The sequence below is a fragment of the Carlito syrichta genome, unplaced genomic scaffold (genome assembly GCF_000164805.1).
Source record: "Carlito syrichta isolate Samal-C Ts95f unplaced genomic scaffold, Tarsius_syrichta-2.0.1 Scaffold303736, whole genome shotgun sequence".
In the NCBI taxonomy this organism is placed as follows: Eukaryota; Metazoa; Chordata; class Mammalia; order Primates; family Tarsiidae; genus Carlito; species Carlito syrichta.
This window is the reverse complement of record NW_007247832.1, coordinates 1558520-1585386: the sequence shown is the minus strand read 5'-3', so window position 1 is coordinate 1585386 and position 26867 is coordinate 1558520. Positions and strand designations below refer to the sequence as shown.

The following is a 26867-nucleotide window of genomic DNA, read 5'->3' as shown; positions in this document are numbered from 1 at the left end:
ATATCTGGGGCAGCTAGGCATAGACTTGGACGCTTTGGAAAACTAGGGAGGGGACAGGGGGACAGAGACTTCTTCCTTATATGGACGGAGGAGGAGGGCGCTTGGTGACATTTTTCCTGAGTATGAAGGAGTAATACAAGATTGAAAGGTTTGTAACCATATGTTAAAACAGATACTGAGGACCAGTACTGGTGGGGAGAGGAAAGGTGTTGTAAATATACTTTTGTTTAAAATGAAGATTTCTGGAACAACTATCCCAATAGTGGTATCGTAAGTCTTTAACTAAATAAGGTCTAGACTAAAATAACTATATTAATTTTAACTTGTGAGGGTTCTTTTTAAAGCACCACTTAAAACCCATATGCTAAAAAATTAAATTTAGAAAAATTGTTTTATCTGAGAGATGAGTTTGCGAATGCACAGGAAAACACAGAGCCAACTTTTTAACCTTGAGTAATTGCCATGGTGCACACGGTCAAAGCCACTTTGAGGATTTTCTACATTTTCACTTAAAGGAGAACAAATTATGGTTACCAAAGAGTTTCTGGACAAAGACTCAGACCATAAAGAGCTACAACTTTCATCAACAGGGTCACTGGCCAGGTGATTTTTAAATTTTGAATCTGACACCCCAAACAGGATTTATAAGAATTTTTTATTTTTGTGAGAAATGACCAAAAAAAAAAAAAAAAAAAGTGGGAATTCATTTGAACAATTTCCGAAAACTTTAAATTATAGATTTGTCTATTTCAAAACTCACTCCAACCAAGATAGAAGAGAAACAAGACACGCATATGACACAGCTGAAGCAGCCTAAACTCGCCAAGACATCTTCCTTTGGACTGTTGCCTTCAAGAGCCGCTAGGTCATTTTTCACCTGTTGCCAGCAGCTTCTTCAAAAAAAACAAAGGATCTGCTGTAAGTCACTCTCAAATGCTCACCCGGCCAGAGGAGGCCTGTCTTCCACAGCCTTCTCTGCACGGCCTTGTCCCAGATGGGGCACCCAGGCTCGTGCCTGGGGGGCTGGCCCTGGCCCCTGCCTCGCCCCTGGTTGGGCTTCTGGTACTTGTCCTGGGTGCTGCGCTTCCTTGGTGAGGAGCAAGGGGCCTTGCCTCAGGCATGGAGGCAGGGCTCCTGAGAATGGCTTCTGGGCTTCTACGGGCTTTCTTCTTTCTGTGCCTGGCTCTTGGCAGGTTCCTGATTGCCCTCTTTTGTTCATGGTCTTGCTCCTTGTGGGAGGGCAGTGTGTTCTTAATTGTGTTAATTAGAAATCTTTTATTGGTGCCAGCGAGAGGACACTTCAACCTGGGCGTGGGGGAGAGAAAAGGAAACCGTCACACATTAAACAGCTAACTCTAAGGCTGAACGACTGTCATGATGAGGCCCCAAGACATCAACGTCCAAGTGCGGAGTTCCTGAATTTGTCAGCATTCCTTGCATGCCACCTAGTGTAAACTCTGAGTACAAGAGGAAAATTCAAGACACGGGATTCCTGATACTGACGGGATCCTGCCTCGATACTTGAAAACCTTTACTGGGACTATATTTCTTACTCAAGTTTATGTGGACAGGCATCGACAACAATGTGAATTCATGGAATCATGTAACATTTTCTTCTGAAATAACAGATGTCCGATTAGACCATAATGTATTTCAAAAATTTATTGTGGCTTGCTTTTTATTACCAAAGAGTGAAAATAAGTCTCCTTCCAAAGAACCAAAACGTGTACCTATATCTTGCTATATCTTAAATATAGGAGCTAAACAATCTACTGTAGAAATAAAAATGTGTGTAAAGAATCCATGAATATTCAATAATCTCCTTTTTCTTAAAAAAAAAAATCTTACACTTTGGTTTCAGGACTCAGTCTGCACTTTGTTGGGAGCACTTTACTCATACCCTTGGGTGGATTTCTGAGCAGTGTGTTTTTAAGAAGCTTCATAATTCAAGTTTACCCCAATAGAGGTTGTGACAATGAAATTGCTGAGGTATACTTACATACTACAATATTTATTCTATTTTTCAGGTGCAATACATCCTTCATTTTTGCAATAAAAACCCCTATACAAGGAAAGCCTGTGTATCTCTCGTGGTCCTGAGCAGCCTGCCCTGTGAGGGATTATTTTAGGAAGATGTTGATCCCCAAATCAGCATGGTTGGTGTTACACAAACATAAAGGCAGGCCAGCTATCTTTCTATACACCTTTGATTGACAGGGAGTCCTATGCAATGCTTCCAGAATCAACACATCAGCGTTCCACGCCAGCACTGCACAGTCTGCCATTGTAGACGTGAAACTCAAACAATCCTCCACCCACACTAATATGAAGGTCAGACCAGAATGGCATTGAGTCTGGAAGTAAAAGGAGGAAAACAAAGAAAAGAAAATGCCTCCTGCTGTAAATGAGTAGCTCTTGAGGCCCTGGGGACAGAGAAGATATCTGGAAGAATCAAAGGTTACTCCGCTGAGGTGTGTGTGCCTGTTTGAAGACGCTCAGGCCAGGATGTGAGGGGAGATGAACTCAACCAAAGGAAAAGAAATTGAGAGAGAAAAAGGCAGTAGAGTAGGCAGTGGCCACTCAGAGTGGGGGGCAGTGATGGGGGTGGAAGCCACAGCGAGTGAGACGAGGCATCAAGATGAAAGGCAATCACAAAAAGAAAGGAGAAAATAATTCTGCAAGTCCTGGGGGTACCAAGGTAAGGCTTCCCCAAGCTTTCCAAAAAAGTATTCATACACTGGTATCATGCCACCTCAGTAGTCCCCAGGTAATGCCGCTTATACCTCCTGGGGCACATCAGCATCACAACACTCCTGTGCAATGAGGAGTGGCAGCCAAGTGCTCCCAAGGGCGCGACAGGGCACTGCCCAAGGTGGGCCCTGCCTTGGTGAAGACACTTGAGTTGCCTTGAGTGGACAACGACATGGGCCAGACAGCGTGATGCTCAGTGCCTGGGAAGACCACCCCCCCCCCTTACTTGGGAGCAAAATCATTGTATGAGTCAATGGGCCCCATCTATGTCCTGAATAGATAAGGCTAGCGGTAGCTAGTGATAAACGCCAGCTGCAGGGGAATCCTGGGGGATTTTCACTGAGTGGGCCATCACAGTGCTGGTAAAACTGTCCATTCCTCTCTGGGTTAAACAATGAGGAAAGGTGAATGTTCCCAGATAGCACACTGCACCAGGCTCACAAGGCAAAACCTTTGGTAGCTCCTGGCAAATTCCATTTGACTTTGCTGTCTTCAGAGTTATTCAGAGAATGAGAGGGCTTTGCAGAATAATTCCACAAGAAAATGGGCATTTACACTCTTTTAACATCAAAGATGTGATGTTTAAGGTTGGTTGTGCCTGGGATTCTATTCAAGGTGAAAAGCCAAGGATGGCTTGGAGAGAGCCGGGTTTATGGGGTGAATGGGAGAGGGGATTGAAAGTTAGCCCTTCCCTGCAACCACCATACATTTTAGAAGTGACAAGTGCTCCTTCAGACTCTAGTAATACATGGTGCAGGGCAATGAGACAGGTGAGTAGTCGTCAGCAGATGTGACGTTACCTCTAGTAAATGATCTTGTATTAAGACATTCTAAAACCTGCCCTGCATAGATCCAAGTGCTAGGTCAGTAACATCAAACCAACATCGGGGGAAATAATGGGCAGAGCTGCTCTGGTCTTTAACGTAGAAATTAATTTTGCCAACTCTCAGGTAGTTGTTTCATTGCTAAGAAATCTTACTACAAGGCTAGGCAGAGTGGCTCATGCCTGTAATCCTAGCACTTTGGGAGGCTGACACAGGAGGATGACTTGAGGCCAGGAGTTTGAGACAAGCCTGAGCAGCATAGCAAGACCCTGTCTCTACAAAAAATAATTAGCAGAGTGTAGTGGCATGTTCCTGGGGTTCTAACTACTTGGGGAGCTGAGAGGATCACTTGAGCCCAAGAGTTGGAAGCTGCATTGAGCTATGATCACGCCACTGCGTTCCAACCTGGGTGACAGAGTGAGACCTTTCTCTAACACACATGCCACCCTGGAATCATACCATCTACCAGATGGAAGCTGAGGCATGTTATCCAACCTTTGACATGGTAGGGCAGAACAGCGCGATGCTGAGCGCCTGGGGAAGACTATCCCTACCTTACTGTGGGAACAAAATCATTTTATGAGTCAATGAGGCACATCACTGTCCTGAGTAGATAAGGCTATGCATAGCCAGTGGGGCATGTTGCTTCTTAGCTGTGAAATGGGGATCATGATAATGTAGATCAGATGAGTGAGAACTTGTGAGGTGCTGCAAACAACAGTGCCTGACATACACATTCTAAAACCTGCCCTACATAGATCCAAGGAGGTACCTATAGAAAGGAGGTACCTATAGAAACCTAGAATAAACTTAGTTTAGCATGGTCTTTTTGCCTCAGCACAACCATTTTTGCTTAGACCTTAGACTTTACCCCTGACACGCTTTGAATCTAGCACAGGTTAGACATAGATAGATACATTTCCAATAGGCAGATTTTAGGAAATGTTCAGACATTCTACTACAGGCCAAGCTGGCAGCCTCCCCTACCAACTCAGCAAATCTCCATCAGATGCAAGATAAGGATGGCCCAACAATTCAATTCATGATTTAGCATAATCATCTCTAAGAAACTTTCAGGCCTCTTAGCTGGCTGAAGCCATAGAAATGATAATAAAAACAGCTTTTAGTCAAAGAACTTGTGGATTGGAAAGTCTGACATGTCTCTTGCAGGAAAAAACCCTCCCCTTGTCTCCTACCTAGCCCACCACCATGGCAGCAATCATGTGACTAACCCACCCTTCTGCCTGCTGTCTATCACCTGATATCAGTACCACCCCTTTGTGATGATGTGGAGCAGACCACCACCCAATCACTTTAATGACCTTCCCCCATCCAAGGGAAATGGTTAAAAGGACTCAACCATGACTAGCCACCACCACTGCCTTACTAGACTCTGGTGTGGCCATGTGCTCTTTGAGCTATGGGTGTCGCCATGCGTCCTGTCTTTGGCCCCCCTCCTTACCTTGGGGAGGTGAATCTCCTCTTTCTCTAATTTACTTTCTAAATAAACTGTATTTTCAAATCTAACTTCTGTGCAATTCTTTGCATCTTTCACATGACATCGGATTGACACCAGACACCCCGCACTCCCAGCGGGCCTGACCTAACATTCTGGAGGCTTCACTGAGAGTGTGCCCTAGCACACACGCACTTAGTAATTTTCAGCTTTCGTTCATAGCCCACTGTTTAACAAGCTGTGTCATCACAGACAAGTCACTTCACTCCTCTCTGTGTTGGTTTCCCCCATTTGTAAAGTGGGAATAATAGAAGTATCTGCCTTATAAAGCCATTGTGTGAATTTAAAGGGATACTACATAGAGCATTTAGCATGGTGTCTGGCATATAGCAAGTCTTCAATAAATTACCTACAGGTCCATAAATTCTTATCCCTAAGTCCAAATTTTAAAAAACCTATTAAAATCAAATTATTTTTATAATACCAAAATTTGCTTGGCAGCAAAACTTGACCTGACCTGACATTGGGTTATTTATATACAGTCTTTATCCAATTTAGTGTAAACATGTATAAGTTTTGCTGAAGAAATGATACTATGTTGAACAAGTATGGTAGAGGGAGGGACGGTACATGCTATCTGCACTGTAGTGACTTTCTAAAATGTGAAAACACCTAAACCTGGATACTTATCTGGATCCAAGGACTTTAGACAAGGGCTTGTGACCCTACATTCTTCTTACTGCTTTTATGACAAGGAGAATACATACACTCAAAGAGAGTTAATGTATCTGGGCTTTTTCTTTTCTTATTTTTTTTTTTGAGTCAGAGTCTCACTCTGTTGTCTAGGTTGGAGTGCAGTGGCACATTCACAGCACCGCAGCATCGACCTGCTGGGCTCAGGCGATCCTTCTGCCTCAGCCTTCCAAGTAGCTGGAACCATAGGTGTACAACGCCACATCCGGCAAATTATTTTTTTGATTTACTGTCTAGACGAGGTCTTACCAAATTGCCCATGCTGATCTCAAACCCTGGACTCAGGCAATCCTCTCACCTCAACCTCCCAAAGTGCTAGGATTACAGGCATAAGCCACCGTACCCAAATGGCAACTCAAGATATCATCCTAGAGCCTCAAATCACCCGTGATAAAGTTAATAAAAAACAGAGCAGACCATCTGAAGTTTCTCAGTGGAAAAAAAAAAGTTAGCCAGGCTCAGTGGCTCAGCCTGTAATCCCAGCACTTTGGGAGGGTGAGGTGAGTGGTTGCCTGAGTCCGCGGGTTCAAGACCCGCTGGGTAACTTGGCGAGACCTCATCTCTACAATAAATCAAAAATTAGCCGGGTGTGGTAGCGCGCGCCTATAGTTCCAGCTACTTGGAAGGCTGAGGCGGAAGGATCGCCAGAGCCCAGCAGGTCGAGGCTGCAGTGGCCAGGAGCGGCCACTGCACTCCAGTCTGGGAGACAGAGTGAGACTCCAACTCAAAAAAATAAATAGTTTAAGGAAAAAAAAATCTTAAGCCACCACTGGAAGTGAATGAGACATTTGACAGACACTTTCATAAACATGGTTAAAATAAAAATGGTTTGACTTCTGGATGTGGAAGTCTGGCTTTCTGAGATCTCTCATTTCTCCATTGATTCCAGGATCAATGGGGCTACTTAGACATTCCCTCCGAGCTTACCAATTGCACGTCCAGCTGTCCTGGAAACTCCAGGACTCAGTCTCCTCAGAAGCAAAACTAAGGCTGAAACCAGCAGGTGACCACTAGCTCAGCTGTGTATGCTAACCCTTTAGAACTAAGCACTCTCCTCTCCTGTGTCATATTAGGACATCACTAATTTCCTCATGTCATGTTTCTCAGCTCTTCCCTACTGCCTTTCTTTCTTTCTCTGTATCTGAGATGCCATGACAAGCTGGCATCAGATGCTCAACCACTCCACGGGCCTTCTTCATAGCAGCTGAGGCAGCAATCGGAGCATAGGCCACAGCTGCCTGCTGGGTTTGCACCGTCTGTTGCTGTCTCTGCCTCAAAGGTGTGCTGGGGGCAGGGGCCGGAGGAGGCCGCAGGACAGGGCAGCTGCCTTCCTGTCTTAGCACTGACCTGAGAATATCGACTTTCTCGTGCTAGCTAGTTAGTTTTACTTCTGGTTCTAGAAATTATACTAGTTCACATGGAAGGAGCCAGATTTAATGTGCTAACAGTATGAATGGATATATCGAAAACCCTACATTTCATGAGGCTGGTTAAAACTGCTTTAGATAGTACCCAGGACACACCGTCAGAGTCAAGACCCGGCATTTTGTCTGTTAATCTTTAGAAAGGAAGTGGTGGCCGGGATCGGTGGCTCAGCCTGTAATCCCAGCACTTTGGGAGGTCAAGGTGAGTGGATTGCCTGAGCCTGCAGGTTCAAGACCAGCCCGGGCAACTTGGTGAGACCTTGTCTCTATACTAAAAAATAAAAAATTAGCCAGGTGAGGTAGCACGTGCCTGTAGTTCCGGCTACCTGGAAGGTGACATGGAAGGAATGCTGGAGCCCAGCAGGTCGACGCTGGGGTGGCCGTGAGCATGCCACTGCACTCTAGCCTCAGCCATGGGGCAAGACTCCAATTCAACACCAACAACAAAAGGGAAGCAGTTCCCTTCCCTTCTAAACCTATGGGCCCAGAATGTTCCACATGCCACAGAGGAAGGAGACACACTAAGATGGAGCAGGGAGAGGATGATAAGCCTTTTGCCTTTTTTTTTGAGTTGGAGTCTCACTCTGTCCCAGAGGCTGGAGTGCAGTGGCACGCTCATGGTCACCGCAGTCTCGAACTGCTCAGTTGATCCTTCCACCTCAGCCTTCCAAATAGCAGGAACCATACCTGGCTAATTTTTTGAATTATTTTAGAGATGAGGTCTTGCCAAGTTGCCCAGGCTGGTCTCGAACCCCTGGGGTCAGGCAATCCTCTTCTTTTTTTTTTTTTAAGTAGGTACATATATAAGATAATTTGCAAAAACAAGGCCCTTGTTACCATACTCAACCTATGAAGAACAGTACATGGTAAAATAAACCCAGAAACAGAAAGGGGGACGATGACTGTGAGGGACTTTTCTGATTTTTCTACCATTTGTCTCTCTTGCTGAGGGATGAAGGTGGTAGTGTCTCCTTTTCTACAGATTTCTACAGCCGCCTTTGGCTTCTGAAATAGTTTCACGAGTAGGACCCATCAAAGAATGACAAAGGATCGCGAGCCATATCACCCTGTTCCACTATATGACCAATGTCACCTGGTTTCATCTCGACACTCAGCATCCACTTGATGAACATACCACAGAGGAAAAGTACTTGTTCACAATCCCGAGCTGCTGAGACAAGGGCTGGGGTGGGGCCAGAATCGAACTGTCACAGCACTGTCCTGAGGGGCAGAGGCATAGAGTGGAGAGGGACTGGCTGCTGCCTATCCAGATGGCTAATTAACAGAGCAGTCGGGAAGGCCACCGCAGGCAGAAAGCCTGTCAGTGTGCCTGCAGTCGCAGAGTCTCCAGCCAGGCAGGCGTGAAGTGGCAGACGCACATGCAGTGACAAGTTCTGCCCAGAAGTGTCACTGACATGGACAAGGACAAAGGGGGAGAATTCCTTAAACCACTTGGCTTTGATATGTGGGAAGCAGAACAGGCCAAGGGAATTAGGATTCATAAGAATGGGGGCTGGCTGGATGCGGTGGCTGACACCTGTCATTCCAGCACTTTGGGAGGCAGAGGCAAGAGGACTGCCTAGCCCAGGGGCTCAAGACCAGCCTGGGAAACTTAGTGCATGCCTGTAGTTCCAGTTACTTGGAAGGCTGAGGCGGAAGGATCGCCTGAGCCCGGCAGGTCGAGGCTGCAATGGCAGTGAGCATACTACTGCACTACAGCCTGAGACTGACTCAAAAATAAATACATACATACATAAAAGAACAGTGGTTATGGTTGGGGACAGAGATGCCAGGAAGTCACGGAAGCAAGGTCCAGGTGATGCAGTCAGCTCACCCCTCACCCATGCCCACACCCGAACACGGCACATCACCTCTGTCCCGCACGTGTCTCCGCGTGACTGCACAGAAATCTAGAGTGATGCTTCTGGGAAGACTGAGGCAGCAGCATGTCCCCAGCTCCCCATGCAGCAAGGGGACACTTCTCATCTTGAGACTATGCTGATTGCAACCCACCGTGTTGTGTGATACCGCCACAAACACCCATGGCGCTTTTATACTTTGGCAATCAAATGACCCAGTATGTGGCCACGGAAAGATGCTTTTATGGCCTTATAATCCCCATTGCCAAATGGGTAAGCCCTAATTACTCTGCGGACAGCAGTCCTGAGGCTCACGGGGGTGGTCAATGACTGTCTCCAGCACTGGACCTGAAAGTCACAAAGGAGAGTTGATGTGTGTGTCTATGCGTGTATGTATCTATATATGTGTGTCTGTGCATGTCTGTGTATCTGTGTCTATATGCGTGTATCTGTCTGCGTGTCTGTGTCTATATATGTGTCTACGTTGTGTATGTGTCTATGTATGTCTGTGCCTATGCCTGTATGAATCTATGTGTGTGTCTCTGTGTGTATCTATGTGTGTGTATGTGTCTGTGTATCTATGTGTGTATATATATATAATATATATAATATTTATTTTTCAAAATCCGAGACTCTTTCATATGCGAAGCATCACGTGAGGCCCTGGGGCACAGCCACACTCCAGGCTGTGTGTCCACATATCTTTGTTCTTCAGAGACTAGCGAGAGGAGCAGAGGTGGGAAAGTCAAGGTTCAGAAGCAGACATGTGAGCTGGGGTGCACTGGGGTGGACTGCTAGGCTCCCCCCTTGGTCTCCAAAACACAAATTGTGTACGTGGATGTGTGATCAATAGTAACACATTCAGGCTCCTCTGCTCCCTTTCACCACTGAATATGAAAAGAATGTGGGGGCAGGGGGCGTGAGCACTGGCAGTCCAGCGTGTTATCAGACCACAATCCACGGAGACAGGGCACAGCATGAGGAGAGTAAGCCACCGATGGGAAAGCATGATTATGGTCCCACCAGCAATGAGCTAGCTGGGTCCTCAGGAAGGCTAGGCTGAGGTCCTAAAATCTTGCCAGGAGCCATATCCATGAACCATCAGAGATGTGGGTCCCCCCCTCCCTCCTCACTGATTCTAGCACAGTCAGCGGACATGCTGCACCAGGGTCACCTGTGCGGCGGTATCCACCAGGGGATTAACATTTGAAGGCCAGGAAAGTGAGTCTTCTTGACTGCTGCCGGTGACCAGCCTCTTTAATTTACCCACTGGTGCTCAGGGAATATTTAAAAATTTTAAAATAACACATCTGGATAAAGACTGGAGGAATTATTGGCATTCCAATAATCAAAAGTTGAAGACACAGAATAGAAGCACAATGTGGGCGATTTCCCCTCTTGCCTCCAGACTGACCCCAACCCAAACTGACCCCAACCCAAACAATGTCATCCCCCCAGAACTGGGTTAAGAGGACAGAAGAGTCCTTCCCTCTCCATCTAACCTTTGCAACTTTCTGTGCTAAAATATAAGTCTTTCCAAGTAGAAGGCTGAAGGTCCACAGGTCCTGGACTCACAGATTCTATCGGGCTACAGATAAGCTGAAGTGAATATGACCAGAATAAAAACCGTTTTGTAGACAATGATGCTGGGCACATCTCTGAAATTTATGCTTATAAATTCCTGTATGTTGACAAAAAGGAAGTCAGACAAGCCAATATTTCAGCTTCCCCAAGGTCTCTGTCGACAACAGCTTCTAAAGAGATTCTTTGGCTGAAATACATCCAGGGAAGGATACAGTCCCAAATGGTCTCTTTATAAATTAAAAAACAGCATCCCACTCGCATTTTCTCTGGTTCAGCAGTCTCCTTCTGGCATTTTCTCAACTGTCTCACTAAGAAAGTGCTTATGGAATATCCAAAATGAAAAAATAGCGTCACTGACTCTAGTTCTATTTAAAATTTTAAAGCAAATAGAAAGGTCTTCTAGATGCTTAGAAAAACAGATCATGGCCCACTAGTAAGCAACAGACAGTTGACTCCTCTAAGATCTGTCTGAGAAGGCCCACTGGAATGGGTCTTGGGACTCCCATGGCTAGACACTAAGTGCTACCTCAGTGCAGAGAAGCTGTCTGCCCTGGCTGGGTGGTGGGATCACTCTGGATTTTTCAGGGAAGGTTGGTTTCACTCTTTTTAATAAACAGAGATTAGTAAAATTTGTTTCAAATTTGTATGCACTTTAGAATCACTTGGGTACCTTTCAAAAACTCCAAAGCCCAATCCACACCCCGAGCTAATCACCATTGGTAGGGGGACACAGGCAACAGTATTTTTGGAAGCTCTCCAGGTGACTCTAAATGTGCAGATACATTTGGGATCCAATGATTAGTGGTTAAAAGTTCCTACTCACACACACCTGTATTTCAACAGATGGAAACCAAGTGTTCTTCTGGAATGAGCAGGATACAGAGAGATGCTCTCCGCCGCAGAACCAGTGAGCGGAAGCGAGCCACAGCCATCCTGGGTTCAGATGTGCTTCCAAAGTCGTATCTGCTTGGGTGTGCTGGACCAAAAGCTGGCCCTGGACTTACCAAGTACCTAGTGATTCCTGCTTCTAGAGTACCACAGACAATTAAAGAGATAGAGAAGAGCAGATAAGCCCAGTGAAGTCTCCATGTGGCTGACTTGTTAAGAGAAGTGCTTTCCAAACTTGGTTGATGAGATCTTCTGGGAGTTTTTAAAAAGTCTGTAGGGGCCGGGCACAGTGGCTTACACCTATAATTCCAGCACTTTAGGAGGCTGAGTTAAGAGGATCACTTGAGCCCAAGAGTTCGAGACCAGCCTAGGTAACATTTTGAGACCTTGTCTCTACAAAAACAAATTTTTAATTAGCTAGGTGTGGTGTTGCACACTTGCAATCCCAGCTACTCAGGAGGCTGAAGTGAAAGGACTGCCTTAGACTATGAGGTCAAAACTGCGGTGAGCAGTGATGCCTCCACTCCAGCCAGGGTAGGCATCAGAGACCCACCCCAAACAAAAAAATATGTAGGACCCATCTTAGACTTCTTCATCAGAATATCCTAGGGTGAAGTAGGCTACTCTGTGTAATTTTTAAAACCTCTCCCAAATTTTCCTAATTTAGAGGATTGCCTGAGCTCACGGGTTCGAGACCAGCCTGGGCAACTTGGTGATACCTCATCTCTACAGTAACTTTTTAAAAATTGCCGGGCATGGTGGTACGTGCCTGTGGGTTCCAGCTACTAGGAAGGCTGAGGCAGAAGTGTCGCCTGAGTCCAGCAGGTCGAGGCTGTGGTGGCTGTGAATATGCCACCGCACTCCAGCCTGGTGACAGAGTGAGATTCCCACTCAAAAAAAAAGTAAATAAAGAAGTTGTAATAGAATATATACATTTAGTATGTTACTGTAAAAGATCCCCAGTAGAGGATCACAAGGGAGCCCCCATGCTCTTCTTAGAAGTCACTATCACAGGGCTTTCTTGAGAGGTCTCACACCCTTCTCCAACCCAGGAGGGTCAGACACATTGATTCACAATGCAGTATCTCACACACTGGGCATCTTCCCACAAGAATTTGTACAGTGCTGACCGATTCTTTTTACTGACTATATAGTATTCCATAGTAAGATGTACCACAGTTTATTTAACCATTTTCCTAGCTATGGACACTTAGACATCTTCCAATTTTTTTACTAACAAAATGTGCTACATTTATTCTGTACTTAACAGGTCAGTGCACAATGAGGAAGTTCTTTGTTTTTTGTTTTTTTCTGAGTTGGAATCTCACTTCGTCGTCCAGGCTGAAGTACAGTGGCACGCTCACGGCCAACCCAGTCTCAACCTGCTGGGCTCTGGCAATCCTTCTGCCTCAGCCTTCCAAGTAGCTGGAACCACAGGTGTGCACCACCACACCCAGCTAATTTTTGATTTATTGTAGAGACAAGGTCCCGTTAAGTTGCCCAGGCTGGTCTTGAACCAGTGGGCTCAGACAATCCACTTGGCTCGGTCTCGCAAAGTGCTGGGATTGCAGGCTGAGCCACTGAGCCTGGCTGAGGAGGTTCTTTGTAAGAAAGATCACTGGGAATGGGGACACCAAGAGAAAGGGCACAGAGAGAAATGTGACCCAACATCTTGCTGGTTGTCTCAGGCAGAGCAAACCACAACCTGACCTGCAGTGCAACCAGGCACCCCTTCCATGTGTCTTCGCCTGTATTGGATGACTGCCTGCTTCATTTCTTTTCTTTTCCCTTTTTTTTTTTTTGGTCAGAATCTCATTCTGTTGCCCAGGCTGGAGTGCAGTGGCATCCTCACGGCAACCACAGTCTTGACTTGCTGGGCCCAGGTGATCCTTCCGCCTCAGCTTTCCAAGTAGCTGGAACCACAGGCACACGCTACCCTCAAACCTCTGGACTCAGGCAATCCTCTCGCCTCTGCCTCCCAAGGTGTTGGGATTACAGTCGTGAGCCACCGTACCCAGCTTGTCTGTTTCATTTCTGCCAGTCTAATAGTTAACAAAAATGGTATCTTGCTACTTAAGAGGAATATAAACACCTATGCATACACTGCCATCCTCACTAGATTGTAAATTCTAAGAGGGCAGCAATCTTTGTCATTCTGTTTATAGACATACCCGAGAGCTAAAACAGTACCTAGCTCTGCTAAGTGCTCAATAAACATGTTAGTTACCTGCTTACTGGCCATTTGTAGTTTTGATTCTGAAAACGTCATGTATATAAGAGACACATGTATATTATTTTCTTTTTATAAATTGATTTGCAGGGGCTTTTTCAACATGAAGGGTATTAGTGCTTTGTCTGCTATATGTGGCAAATAATTCTAACCAGTCTATCACTTGTCTTTTAGTAAATTTTTTTACCTTTTAGTAAATTTTAGTAAAGCTTTTTGTATGGTATCTTTTACTATGAAGAAATTTACTCTTATTATGACACAGTCAAAAATGTCAATTTTTTGGCTCATAGCTTCTAGGTTTTGTGTCTGGTTAAGAAGGGTTTATACTCTCTCCTAGCCAATATTATAAAATATGATCCTCTATTTTCTTCTACAAGAACCGAAGTTTGTATGTTTAGTGTTTTAGTCTTCCTGGAGTTAATTTTTAGCATCATAGGTAGTCAATTGTATTTCTACCAATTACTGAATAAATACATCCTTTCTCCACCAAGATGATTGATGTTGTTACCACACAGAGAGTTCCTAACCATATCCAGGTCTCGATTCTCGATCCTTTCTCACTAGTTTGTTTAGTTGCATGCTAATCTCATACTAATTTAAATACTGTACATGTGTACACTATTATTATATCTAAGCAGGCAATACTCTCATCTCATCCTCCCCCCAAAAAATCTTTGCTGAAAAAAAAGTACTTTGATAATGGAGAGATCTAGCAGTCAGCAATCACCACCTTAACCAAAGGCAACCTGATAGTCCTCCTGACCTGGTGTGATTGAGTTGTGTAAAAATATCACCTATGTAATATTCTTGTCAAACATGTCTAACCTGAATCGAGTCATGAAAACGTAATCAGGCAAATCCAGAATGTAGGATACTTTTTATTGGACCCCGAATTGGCCCCATTGAAAACAAAAAGCAACCATCGGCAAAAGATGTTTTGGGGCTATGAGGTGATGACATGAAATTAAAGTGAGCTTTCTTAGGTATGCTAATGACCATGTGATTACATAGGAGGAGATTTTGAGATCTGCATGCTGAACACTTTAGGGCTGAAATGTCAAGATGCCCGCAATTAATTTTCAAATGGTTTAGCCCCAAATTAGACATTTGTGCATTACATGTGAATATGCATCCTATCACAAAATATATATATACACATACACTTCCCTCTTTTCTCATTACATTTTCTACTTGGCTATTGACTGCAGAAATGAGTAACTGATTTTGAATGTTTCTCTTGTGCTGAGCCATGACACAGGCGTCCCATCTTGGACAAGGGACCCTTGTGTCCCCTCCTTCTCAAGGCTTATGCTTTGCTGTTTTTCTCATTTTGCTGCACTTGCCTGTGGCAGCCTCTGTGAGCAGCAGTTCTCCAAGTGGGGTCTGTGAGCCCTGAGGGTCCTCAGATCTTCTTTTACACCATCAGATCTTTGCCCTGATGGTGTAAAAGCAATAAGTAACACTGTGGCAAGGATCAAGGTGATGGTGGCAACTGTACCAGGAGCCGCTGCATTCTGTACCACCACACACCACCAGTTACAACAGGTCAGTTTCCCTACAATGATTAGCTTGGTTAAGTTTTGACCCTTGAGCATTTGTTCTTTAAATAATATGTGTGTAGAACTACATAGAAAGCACTTCTGCTGCCTGGGGAGTGCAGTGGCTGCCTCCAGGAACAGTCTCTGAGTTACTGAGCTGTGGGATGGACGAGCTGGTTACGCAGACACGGGTGAGCCCATCACGTCAAGGCAGACGGCTCACAGCATTCATTGCCAACATGAAACTGGTGCGATCAGATGAAAGGAAGTTAGAATTCTGGAAAACTGTACATGTTTGACAGGTTCCCAACACTTAAAAGACTTATCTGATGAGATTGGGGTGATATTTACAAATGTGATTTTAAAAATATTATATAATGGCATGTGTCAACATTTGGAAGATCCTCATAACTCAGTGAACCAGTATTTTCCAGATGACCAATGATGATGTTACAAAATCACGTGAGTAGAGGATCTGGTCCAAGTACCAGGTAGAACAAGGAATTTCATGTAAAAGAATATAAAAAGCTCGCATTACTAAGAGAAGTATTAGGAAACTACTTCTTGTTGAAGTTACTTGCAAAGTGTTGCTGTAGTGGCAAAGAACTGCTACAGTGTTTTGAAAAGGTTATTGGGATATTTTGTTTTTCTTTTTGAGCCAGAGTCTCTCTCTGCCACCCAGGCTGAAGTGCAGCCCCACGCTCACGGCCCCCAGCGGCGACTTGCTGGGCTCAGGTGATCCTTCTGCCTTAGCCTTCCAAGTAGCTGGAACTACAGGCACGCACCACCACACCCAGCTAATTTTATTTTTTATTTACTGTAGACATGAGATCTCACCAAGTTGCCCAGGCTGGTTTCAAAGTCCTAGGCTCAGGTAATCCTCTCACCTCTGTCTCCCAAAGTGCTGGGATTACAGGCATGAGCCACTGTGCCAGGCCGTGATATTTCTTTCTTTTAAAAATACATATCTGAACTAGCTGGGATTTTCTTCATAAACTTAACTGAAATAATATAGTACAACAGATTGAATTCAGAAGCAGATATGTGAATCTAGGTGTCTTTTATAAGCCAGTCATCAGAGAGGTTCGCAAAATTATACGTAATATCACTCTACTCAGCACTTTTTTTTTTTTTTTGCAAATATAGTTATTTTTCATAAAAACATGAGGGAAGCCCCCCCAAAACTGGAATTATCTTTTGGAGGGAGGGCCCCTTGTAATACAGGCTTCCCCTGCTATATATGTGTTCTCAGAACCCATCGGCATCAGTGTACCAGTTAGTGTTGTTGTGAGAGGCTGCGTTTGACTTCAGTAAACTTTTTTTTGGAGGTTCTTCCAATGTGTTTGCCCATTTCACGATGGATAATTTATGAGTGCACCTGCCCCCACCATGCTATGTGCTCAGCAGTTTTGGACCAAAAACGACAAGACCCCTGTGTCCTACCCTCCCTGTTCACCCCATCTGGCCCTGAGCGGCTATTTTTGGTTTCTCCAATGAAAAAAGTCCTCAAAGGGAAACATTTTGCCCATGTGGAAGAGGTGAGACAAAAAAGGGCAGAAGCACTGCAAGGCATCAAAATGGATGTGTTCAAAAACTTTTGAGTGGTGGAAAAAGTATCTCAATAAGTGTATTGCATCCAACGGACAGTACTTTGAAGGTGACTGAAGTTTAAACAGGTAAGAATAAATACATTATAAATAAATTCTGGGTTTTTTGGGTCCCCCCCTATATATTATTTATCTCAACATGTAATTAATTAATTATTATCTTAAAACAAATTTCCTAAAAAATCGCTTGACTTTAATTCTGGATATTTATAGTGATAGATATAAGTCACATACACAAAAGCTCTTTGAGGTCTTCAATAATTTTTAAGAGGGTAAAGTATCTGAAGACCAAAAAGAGAGCCAACAGGAATCGTTGGAGAGCCACTGTTAGTAGACAATTGAAAAAAATGACAACGCCAACAAGAATTGTTGTCCTGTAGACGGATGGGAAGTGTAAGTTTCACTTTAGCATTACCGTGGGCTAAGTCTGCTCCCAGGACCCACCGTCACAACCTGGAGCATCTTACTTGGCCTGCCATCTTTCATCCATTTCTTTTTCAACATGCTTCTCCCTCCCTCCTGGGACGAGGCTACTACTTGTCCCTTAATGTCTGTTCTTCTTTTCTTCTGCAGTAAAAGAACCCCAGATTTATATCCAGCACATGGTTGCCTAGGGGAAAAAAGGCTGAAATTTCTGGCCTTGCAGCTAGATGTCAACATGAGACTAAACTCTGGCCAACGGGGTATCTGTAGAAATAGTGCACGCAACTTGCAGCAGGTGTTCTTTTTTTTTTTTAATAATTTAATTTTTTTTTGAGTTGGAGTCTTACTCTGTCACCCAGGCTGGAGTGCAGTGGCATGCTCACGGCCACTGCAACCTCGACCTTCTGGGCTCAGGTGATCCTTCTGCCTCAGTCTTCCATGGAGCTGGAACCACAGGCATGCGCCACCACGCCTGGCTAAGTCTTTTGATTTATTGTATAGTCGGGGTCTCACCTTGTTGTTCAGGCTGGTCTCAAACCCCTGAGCTCAGCCAATCCTTTCACCTTTGCCTCACAAAGTGCTGGGTTTACAGGTGTGAGCCACCACTCCTGGCCCCAGCAAGTGTTCTTAAAGGAAAGGGGCATACCTGCCTTCTCTTCTTCCTTTCTGCCAAGTGGAATGTGGATTTAATATCTGCTGCTATATTAGACCACGTAGAGAAGACACCCTATGGTTGGGAGATTTGGAAAACTGAAAGGAGTCTGGGTCTCCAGTGACTCTGGAACTGCCAACCTAACTGGTGTGATACCCAAGGAATATATCAACACCCCTCCTCCCACAAATGTCAAGTCAGCCTGGTACATGTGGTAACATTCCCCAGGGAAGCAGAGCTAACATTGATATACTCGTTCTTTTACTATCAGAAAGTCCTACTAAGCCAGTAAGTGGTTTAGCACTAAGGTTGTCAGGAAAAATGACTTCCATCTGGGGAGCTGCCTGGAACTACTGCATCCTCTTGAATGCTGCTTATATAGCAAGGACCATGACTGATATTTTCTTATTCACTTGACAAATGCATGATTTATCTCTATGCTGATTCCCTCACATAAGTATTAGATTGGGTCAAAGACTGCTGTCAGCCCAAGGAAGGTTCCACCTTACACCCGAAACCAAAGCACCCTGCCACCAACAAAGTTTTTCCTAATCTGATTCACATTAGAAGATGCACCTTATTTCTCTGAAGGACAGAGGAGGGCTGGAACGAAGATAAGAACAGATTTACCTAATATTACTAATTGCTGCATTCCAGGAACTGTGCTGGGTGTTTTCACACACATCTCTCCAAATTTTCACAACCATCTTCCCAGGAGGTAAGTATTTTACTGAATCTAAGATGATTATATATGTGACATACAGAATGACTCACTCACATTGGATTATTTCATTTTATAATTTTGCCCACAAATACATTAGAATAAAGCTTTGAAAGGCAATGGCTTTTAAAAACTAATAACGCCAATACCATTATCACATCTTAAAAAAAGTCAGTATCAGTTCCTTAGTATCACCCATCAAATACCCTCAATTGTTTTATAAATGCCTTTTTACAGTTAGTCTGGATAAAGATCCAAACAAAGCATACATTTTATATGATATGCCTCAAATCTATTAATTCACAGTATATTCCTAATTCTTTTTTCCTTGTAATTCATTTGTTAAGGAAACTGGGTTATCTGTCCTAAAGACTTCCCCACACTTTGGATTTTTGTGATTACAGCCTTACGGTGTCATTTAATTTGTTCCTCTGTCCTCTATGCTCCTGGTAGACTAGTAGTTCTAAATAGAGACTTGATCAGATTCAGATTCAATTTTTTTGAGAAGGATGCCTCATAGGTGGTGGTCTGCTCTTTGTATCGTATCTTTTTGTGGTGTAAACCTTGATCAATGTGTTCAGGTGTTGTCAACCTGACTCTTTCATCAGAAAGTTACCCGTCAACTTATCACCTGACAGATTCAGAGGCCATTAATGACTTTTGTCTGGATCCAATCTATCATTAGGAATTATACAATGACATATTTTTTAAAAATCAGGTTTACAGAGTATAATTTACATAAAATAAAATGTATCCTTTCAAGTGAACAGTTCTATGGGTTTTGATGAATGTATCATATCAGGTAATCATCACTACAATCAAGACATAAGACATTCCATTACTCAGAACGTTCTGCAGTAAATCTCTTCTCATACCTCCAGCTCCTGGCAATTGATAGTCTATTTTCTGTTCCTATTGTCTTGGCTTTTCTAGAATGCCATATAAATGGAATCATGTACCATGTAACGTTTTGTGTCTGGCTTCTTTCACATAGCATATAAAACTTTTGAGATTCGTCGATGCAGTGAATATCAGTAGTTCTGCTTCTTTTTACTGTTAAGCAGTATTGCATTTATGGATATAACCACAATTTACTTATTCATTCATCAGTTCATGGGCATCTGGGCTATTTCCAGTTTGGGGATATTATGAATAAAGCCGCTATGAGCCTTACTGTACAGATTTTTGTATGGATTTAAGTTTTCAATTCTCTTTGGTAATTTCTAAAAGGAAGATTCTATATTCTATAACAGTGAGTGCATATTTATAAGAAACTGCCAACTACGTTTCAAACTGGATGTATTATTTCACATTTCTACTAAGAATATGTGAATTTTAGTTGCTCCAAATCCTTATCTTTTTTTGGTATAGTCAGTTTATTTTTTAATTTTACCGATCTAGTACATATGTAGTAGTAATTAATTTTAATTTGTATTTTCCTAATAACTAATTATTTGGACATCTTTTCAAATGCTTATTGACCAATCCTATATCATCTTTGGTGAAGTATCTATTTAATTTTTTTGTCCATTTTACATTGGATTGTTTACCTTCTTATTACTGAGTTTTTAAGAATTCAAATGATGACAATCTTATTCTACAATTCTTCTACATTTATTAGTTGCAATTCTTCCATTACATTTTCTTTCATCAATTATTTGGTACCTTAAGGTATAATTTATACAGGAAACAAGATGAATGTTTAATTCTTCCTCTCTACTTACCAGTTTTCCCCCAGAAGGAATACTAGGTCTGTCATTGTGATTATCATGATGACGTTATGGATTTTAACATATTTTAGGTGTTCAATTACTCTAGTTTTTTTAATGATCAAAGTATTCCATCTTTGACTAATGAGAGGTCTTTCAAGTTGGATCCCAAGTCGTTCTGACATGACATTAGTCTTTAACAGTTTCTTTGCTTTCAGGTGTGATAAGATTTTCCAGCTTATACATTTCCTGCTCATGTAGTAAAAAGTTTGGCCTTGCTCAAAGACAACTGGTCTTTGTCCTCAGCTTCTGGAAGGCAACTATGTCATACGTCATACCTGATAGACATGTCTTTATTAAGGGTGGAGCTGGCCATACCTAAGAATCTTGGCATGGGAGCTGGCCAAGTATGTGATTTAAGGTGACAGCTTTGGGTTCCATGGCATCACTCAACATGGAAACTGATATCAACTACATAATAAATCAGTCAGTCAACCTAGGTAATGGAGCCCGAGTAAAAACTCTGAACACTGAGGCTCGAATGAACTTCCCTGGGTGGCAATAGTCTATGCATACTGTCACACACTGATGTTGAGAGGGTGGCCTGTCTTGACTTCCTAGGGGCAGAGGACAACAGAGACTTTGCACTGGGAACCTTTCCACACTCTGCCCTTTCGTGTATCTTACAGTGGCCTTCCCTGTATAATAAATCATATACTTTCCCTGTAATAAACTGTAACTATGAGTATAATCAATTTTAGTGAATTGTGTGAGTTCTTCCAGTGAGTTATTGAAACTGAGGGTGGTAGTTTGGAGAGCCTCCTGAACTTGCAGTTGATGTGAAAAGTGAGGCTAGTTTTGGGTGCTGTGACCTCTTCTAACCTTGCAGTTTAGCTAACTCTGGGCACTGCTTCAGTTGTTGTCTTAAAGATCCCTGCCTCCTTTCAGTGAGAAATGGTATTTACATAATAATCTGGGTACCAGGGGTGCTCACTGCTACTGGTAGCTCATCTTTGTTTCTAAAACTTTCCTGTGAACAGGGATAGAAAAAGCTTTTCTCACATATTCTTTTTAAGAAACCTAGCAGAACTTCATACCAGTATTTCCAATTCAAATTTAAGATTACAGGTAAGTTTTACTTCTTTGATTTTGTATGTGTCTCTTTTACACTGAAAATATTGGCATTTATATATAGAAAATATGTATTTATTTTATTCTACTTTATTACATTTTGAGAATAGCATTACCAATATTACTGCTAATAATATGTTGACTTTTTTGAAAATATAATAAAAGTTCAGGTCGCTTGAGATAGTTTCTTTTCGTGTGGCTAAGCCATCCACTCAATGGCTTATTTAGGTCCATTTGCTGTATTTTGCTTGATTTTTAGGAATTACTTTCCCCCCTCTATTTTGACTTAATTTTGTTTTATATTTTATGTAAACCATATGCATGATTCTAAAATCATACAAGACAAGATCTATTCAGAAGTCTGGTTTCCACTCTCATCCTATTTTTACATTTTACTCTTTCTAATGACCCATGGTATTCCACCTTAGAGACATTTTAACTGCAGATAAAAGATCCCAAATCAGCTTGTTTATTGAATGCAAATGTTATTGCTAAAATGGTAGCTGAAAGAGTAGAATTAATTCTTACGGTTAAATTCTTCCTTTATGTATAGTATTAAGCTTTAACAAGCCCAATTTTGTATAGAAACTGCAAAGGTAAATTTAAGTTCTACATGGCTGAGCTATCACCATAATCAAAATACAGTTAAAATTAATATTTTTTATTTTTTGAAACAGTGGCTCACTATGTTGCCCAGACTGGTCTTGAACTCTTGGCTTCAAGAGATTCCCCACACCTTGGCCTTCCAAAGCACTGATATTACAGGCACGAGCTACTATGTTTAGCCCTAACATTATTTTTTTTTAATTTTAACTTACTAAGGACTTCAATTAAAACAAATTCTCAACTGGTGAACACTAATATGATATGGTTCTTACACAGGTGCCTTTGGGCATAGTAGTATCTGCACGTCTCGTGGGGAAGTCTGAGCCCAAGGGATGAGAAACCCCGCCCCTGCCCTCCACACATACACAATGCCCTCCTCTTCATCCTGTGCAGGCCCCCCGCATCCGGTTCTCACAGGGGGCCTCACTCCACACTGCAGAGGTGGTTTCCGCTACATTGCTGGCTTCACACTTCCTCTCTGCACTAAAGAGTCACACGCTTACATCTCCTGCTTAGACTTTTCTCTGTAATGTTTTTTTAAGTGTTAGGGACGGTTACTCCAGAACTTACCAGCCCATGGGTCCCATCGTTTCTGCTCTAGTTTTCCCACGTTTTGCCTCCTTAAGCAGTTCCTCAATTGCTTTCCTGATGGGAAAAAGGAAGACATTTGAGAGGCAGTCACCCCACCAAATTCTGAAAACCAATTTATTCCAGGCATATGGTCTTGGGTAAGGAACTGACTTTTGAAGCATGATTGCTGGGGCAAACATTTTGTTAAATGGTTGACAGTTTTGAACACAAAAAAATTGAAAAAGAGAACTGTATATAATGAGAAGAAACACTGAAAAGAAAATGAAAGAGAAAAAAATGACAAACTGGAAAAATACTTGTAATATGAGACAGTTAAATCATACATCCTTTTTTTGTTTTGTTTTGTTTTTTGAGTTGGAGTCTTACTCTGTCGCCCAGACTGGAGTACAGTGGCATGCTCCCGGCCACCGCAGCCTCGACCTGCTGGGGTCTGGCGATCCTTCCGCCTCAGCCTTGCAAGTAGCTGGAACTACAGGTGCGCACTACCAAGCCCGGCTAATTTTTTGATTTATTGTGAAGATGAGGTTTTGCCAAGTTGCCCAGGCGGGTCTCGAACCCACAGGCTCAGGCAATCCACTCACCTAAGCCTCCCAAAGCGCGGGATTACAGGCTGGGTCACCGAGCCTGGCTCCTTTTTTTTAAAAAGTCAGACTCTCATTTTGCCACCCAGGCTGTAGTGCAGTAGCATGTTCACAGTCACCACAGCCTCAACTTGTTGGGCTCAGATGATCCTCCCACCTCAGGCTTCCAAGTAGCTGGAACCACATGCATGCCACACCTGGCTAATTTTTTAATTTATTGTAGAGTAGGGGTTCTTGCCAAGTTGCCTAGGCTGGTCTTGAGCCCCTGGGCTCAGGCAATCCTCTCGCCTCTGTCTCCCAAAGGGCTGGGATTACTGGTGTAAGCCACCATGCCTGGCCATACATCCTTTAAAATTTTTTTTTTTAAATTTTAAAGATGTGGGGTACAATTCAGCATTAGGCATACAAATGTTCATTATGCAGGTACCCTTGTTGATGAGGTGTGCCCCTCCCTCCCCTGGCAGTTTCCCGCTACTGCCAATCCCTTTCTGATAGTATTATGATAATTGTTCAAGGTCTGGTTATGAGTGAGAACATATGGTACTCTGTTCTTTGTTTCTGTGATAGATCACTATGAGAGACTCTAAATCCATCCCATATATCCTTAATATAAGAATTCTGCATATTTTCTTATGAATTTAAATAATAACCAAAAGACATGAATGGCCAAATATGTATGTATATATCTATATTTTAAAGGTTCAGTCCACTATTATTATTATTTTTGGGTTGGAGTCTCACTCTGTTGCCCAGACTGGAGTGCAGTGGCACGCTCCTGGCCACCGCAGCCTCGACCTGCTGGGCTCCGGCGATCCTTCCGCCTCAGCCTTCCAAGTAGCCGAAGTACAGGCACGCACTACCAAGACCAGCTAACAGTCCACTATTATTTATTTAAAGACATATCAATGAACCCTACAAGGAAGTCTGTTTTTGCTCATCAGTTAGTAGGGGAGTAGAATTAGACACCTCCTCTCTGTGAATTGGGATTGAACTAACATTGCTGGAGGACAAGTTGGCAACGTAATAGAGCCTTAACAGTATTTATGGGTGGACCTAGAAATTCTACTTTATCCTAAGAAAATATTCAAATAAGTGCAAAACTATGCTACAGGATGCTTAAAGCAACGTGCTAATAATTAAAGAAAAAGAACAGAAGACTTAAACATTTTCTAATAAAGGACTGGTTAAATCAACCATGGCACATCTGCATAAGTGGAAGATTAGGCAATTGTTAAAAACAAACACAATGAATATTTGGCACAAAAAGATATTCATAACATGTTCAGTATATAAAGCTGGTTACAAAACAGTGTGTATATGATAATCTTGTCTTACATTTATTTGTATGCATATATTGCATAGAAAAACATTTGGAGGGATGTTACCAAAATGGTAAGATGAGTTTTCAGGAGATATTTCTTTTTTTGTTTACTTCCCTGCATTTTCTATTTTTTTTTCCATAATGAGCATGTATTATTTGTATAATTTTAAAAAAGCTTTAAAAACGCAGTAAAGTTATTTATCAATCATATTCTGAGAGTTTCCTGTGGGTAAGATACCGTGCAAGGTTCTATGGGCAGCAACATAGGAAGACAGTCCTTCCCGAGTTAATATTACTTATGATACATAAATAACAAAGGGAAGAAAAAGAGAGGCATATGCTTGGAAACAAATATAGTTCAAAGGCACAACCACAAATCCAATCACAAAGTTCTGAAACTGAATAACTATATAAACTGAACATTAGAATATGTAATTACACTATTATATTTTACGATATGCTGATATGCTATTTACATAATCCTCAAATGATATTCACATTCTGTTTATAAAAATGTTTTATTTTATACTGTTTTTATTTAATCAAAGTAAAGCATGCACATAGCTTAAAGAGACAAATATTATTTAAAAGATAATAAAATACAGCAGTCTTCTATGTCATCCTTCTCTACCCACCAAAGAAAAACATTTTCAATTCTTTTGTTATCCATTTCTCCTGGTGTTCTCCTCTATATTTCTAATGCTATGCTGTCAAACTATTTTACCCTTTGACAAGAAGATTACATCTGCTTATATCTGTTTAACTTACATTTAAAAAATAAACTCTTATTGAGATCTTTATTTATTTATTTATTTTGAGTTGGAGTCTTACTCAGTCGCCCAGACTGGAGTGCAGTGGCCGCTCCCAGCCACCGCAGTCTCGACCTGTTGGGCTCTGGCAATCCTTCTGCCTCAGCCTTCCAAGTAGCTGGAACTACAGGGGCGCGCTACCATGCCCGGCTAATTTTTTGGATTTACTGTAGAGATGAGGTGTCGCCAAGTTGCCCAGGCGGGTCTCGAACCCACAGGCTCAGGCAATCCACTCACCTTGGCCTCCCAAAGCGCAGGATTACAGGCTGAGCCACCACCATCTTTTCAGTTAACTCAGCAGCCTGATGTCTTCTGATGCCCGGGAGGGCCCAGCGAGGTCCATGAAGAGCGGAAGTTGCGGTCTACCTACTGACCGGCGCTTTCTTGGCCCTGGATTTGCTCAGTCAGATAATGTTTCCCAGCCCAGTCTGCGGTATTGCAAAGAAGTAAGTGCATCCGATATCCACGTCCTTCTTCTAACTGTCTGAGGTGAAATGAATTCCGCAGGGATGGGAGATCCCCAAAGAAGGGGCAGGCACTGGGAGGGTGGCACAGGGTCAGCTGGTCTTCTTCTGGTTGGTAAGGGGCCCCAGTCACAGGCCACAGTGCCATAGCCAGTGTGGGGCTCTTAAAAATAATAATATGGCCTGCTGACATCATCTGGGGACCTTGTCTCATACTTTGTTCATGAAAAATGTGTCCTATTTAGCTCCAAAACAGAGATCCCTTTTCACCCTTATAGATGCAAGTTAAAAAATGAAAGCGTGCAGATATTCTAAATACACTTCTCCCCGTCCCATAAATTAGTATGGTAGTTTCTAAATGGAAAACAGATCATCAATCAGACTTAGACCCACTGTGTGCTCTCCTCCAGACATAAGAAACAGCCACACATCATTGGGAAAAAAAACTTGTTTGGGCAGTTCCCCAGTTATGAGCAAAATATGTATCAATTACAAATAAACGAGAATGCATTTTCCCATAAAAACTGTTAAAACGACTGCCTAGCTTTCTGGACTAAACTACAAAGGCTTATTTGAGTTGGAACACACTTGAAATGCTGTACATTTGCAGAAAACGATACTCAGTTAAGACTCTTGCAGAGACCCTGAAGGCATAGTCCATGGACTTTCAGAACTATGAAGTTTTTCACTGATTCGTCTTAATTCGTCTCTCGTTTTGATTTCATTTGAAACTCTCCAGCACTGTTATTCACTTTACCTGGCATGATTAAGGATGCCTTCTGCTTTTCAGGTACAACCAAAGAGCAAAGAAGGCATATGTATGAGAAAGACTGTCTGAGGTGAAATGAATTCATCAGGGATGGGAGTTTCCCAAAGGAGGGGGGCAGGCACCAGGAGGGTGGCACAGGGTCAGCTGGTCTTCCGGTTGGTAAGGGGGTCCAGTCA

General features: G+C 42.8%; 1 protein-coding gene across 1 annotated transcript; it reads right to left on the bottom strand.

Moving 5' to 3' along the window:
- Positions 1 to 16: 16 nt before the first annotated feature.
- On the bottom strand, positions 17 to 26070 carry LOC103261544 (RNA polymerase I subunit D). Its single transcript, XM_021712929.1, is given in 4 exon segments — positions 17 to 1214; positions 1217 to 1305; positions 22727 to 22801; positions 25829 to 26070. Coding segments are annotated over 4 exon segments (747 nt in total). The 3' UTR covers positions 17 to 873.
- Between the last annotated feature and the right edge of the window lie 797 nt (positions 26071 to 26867).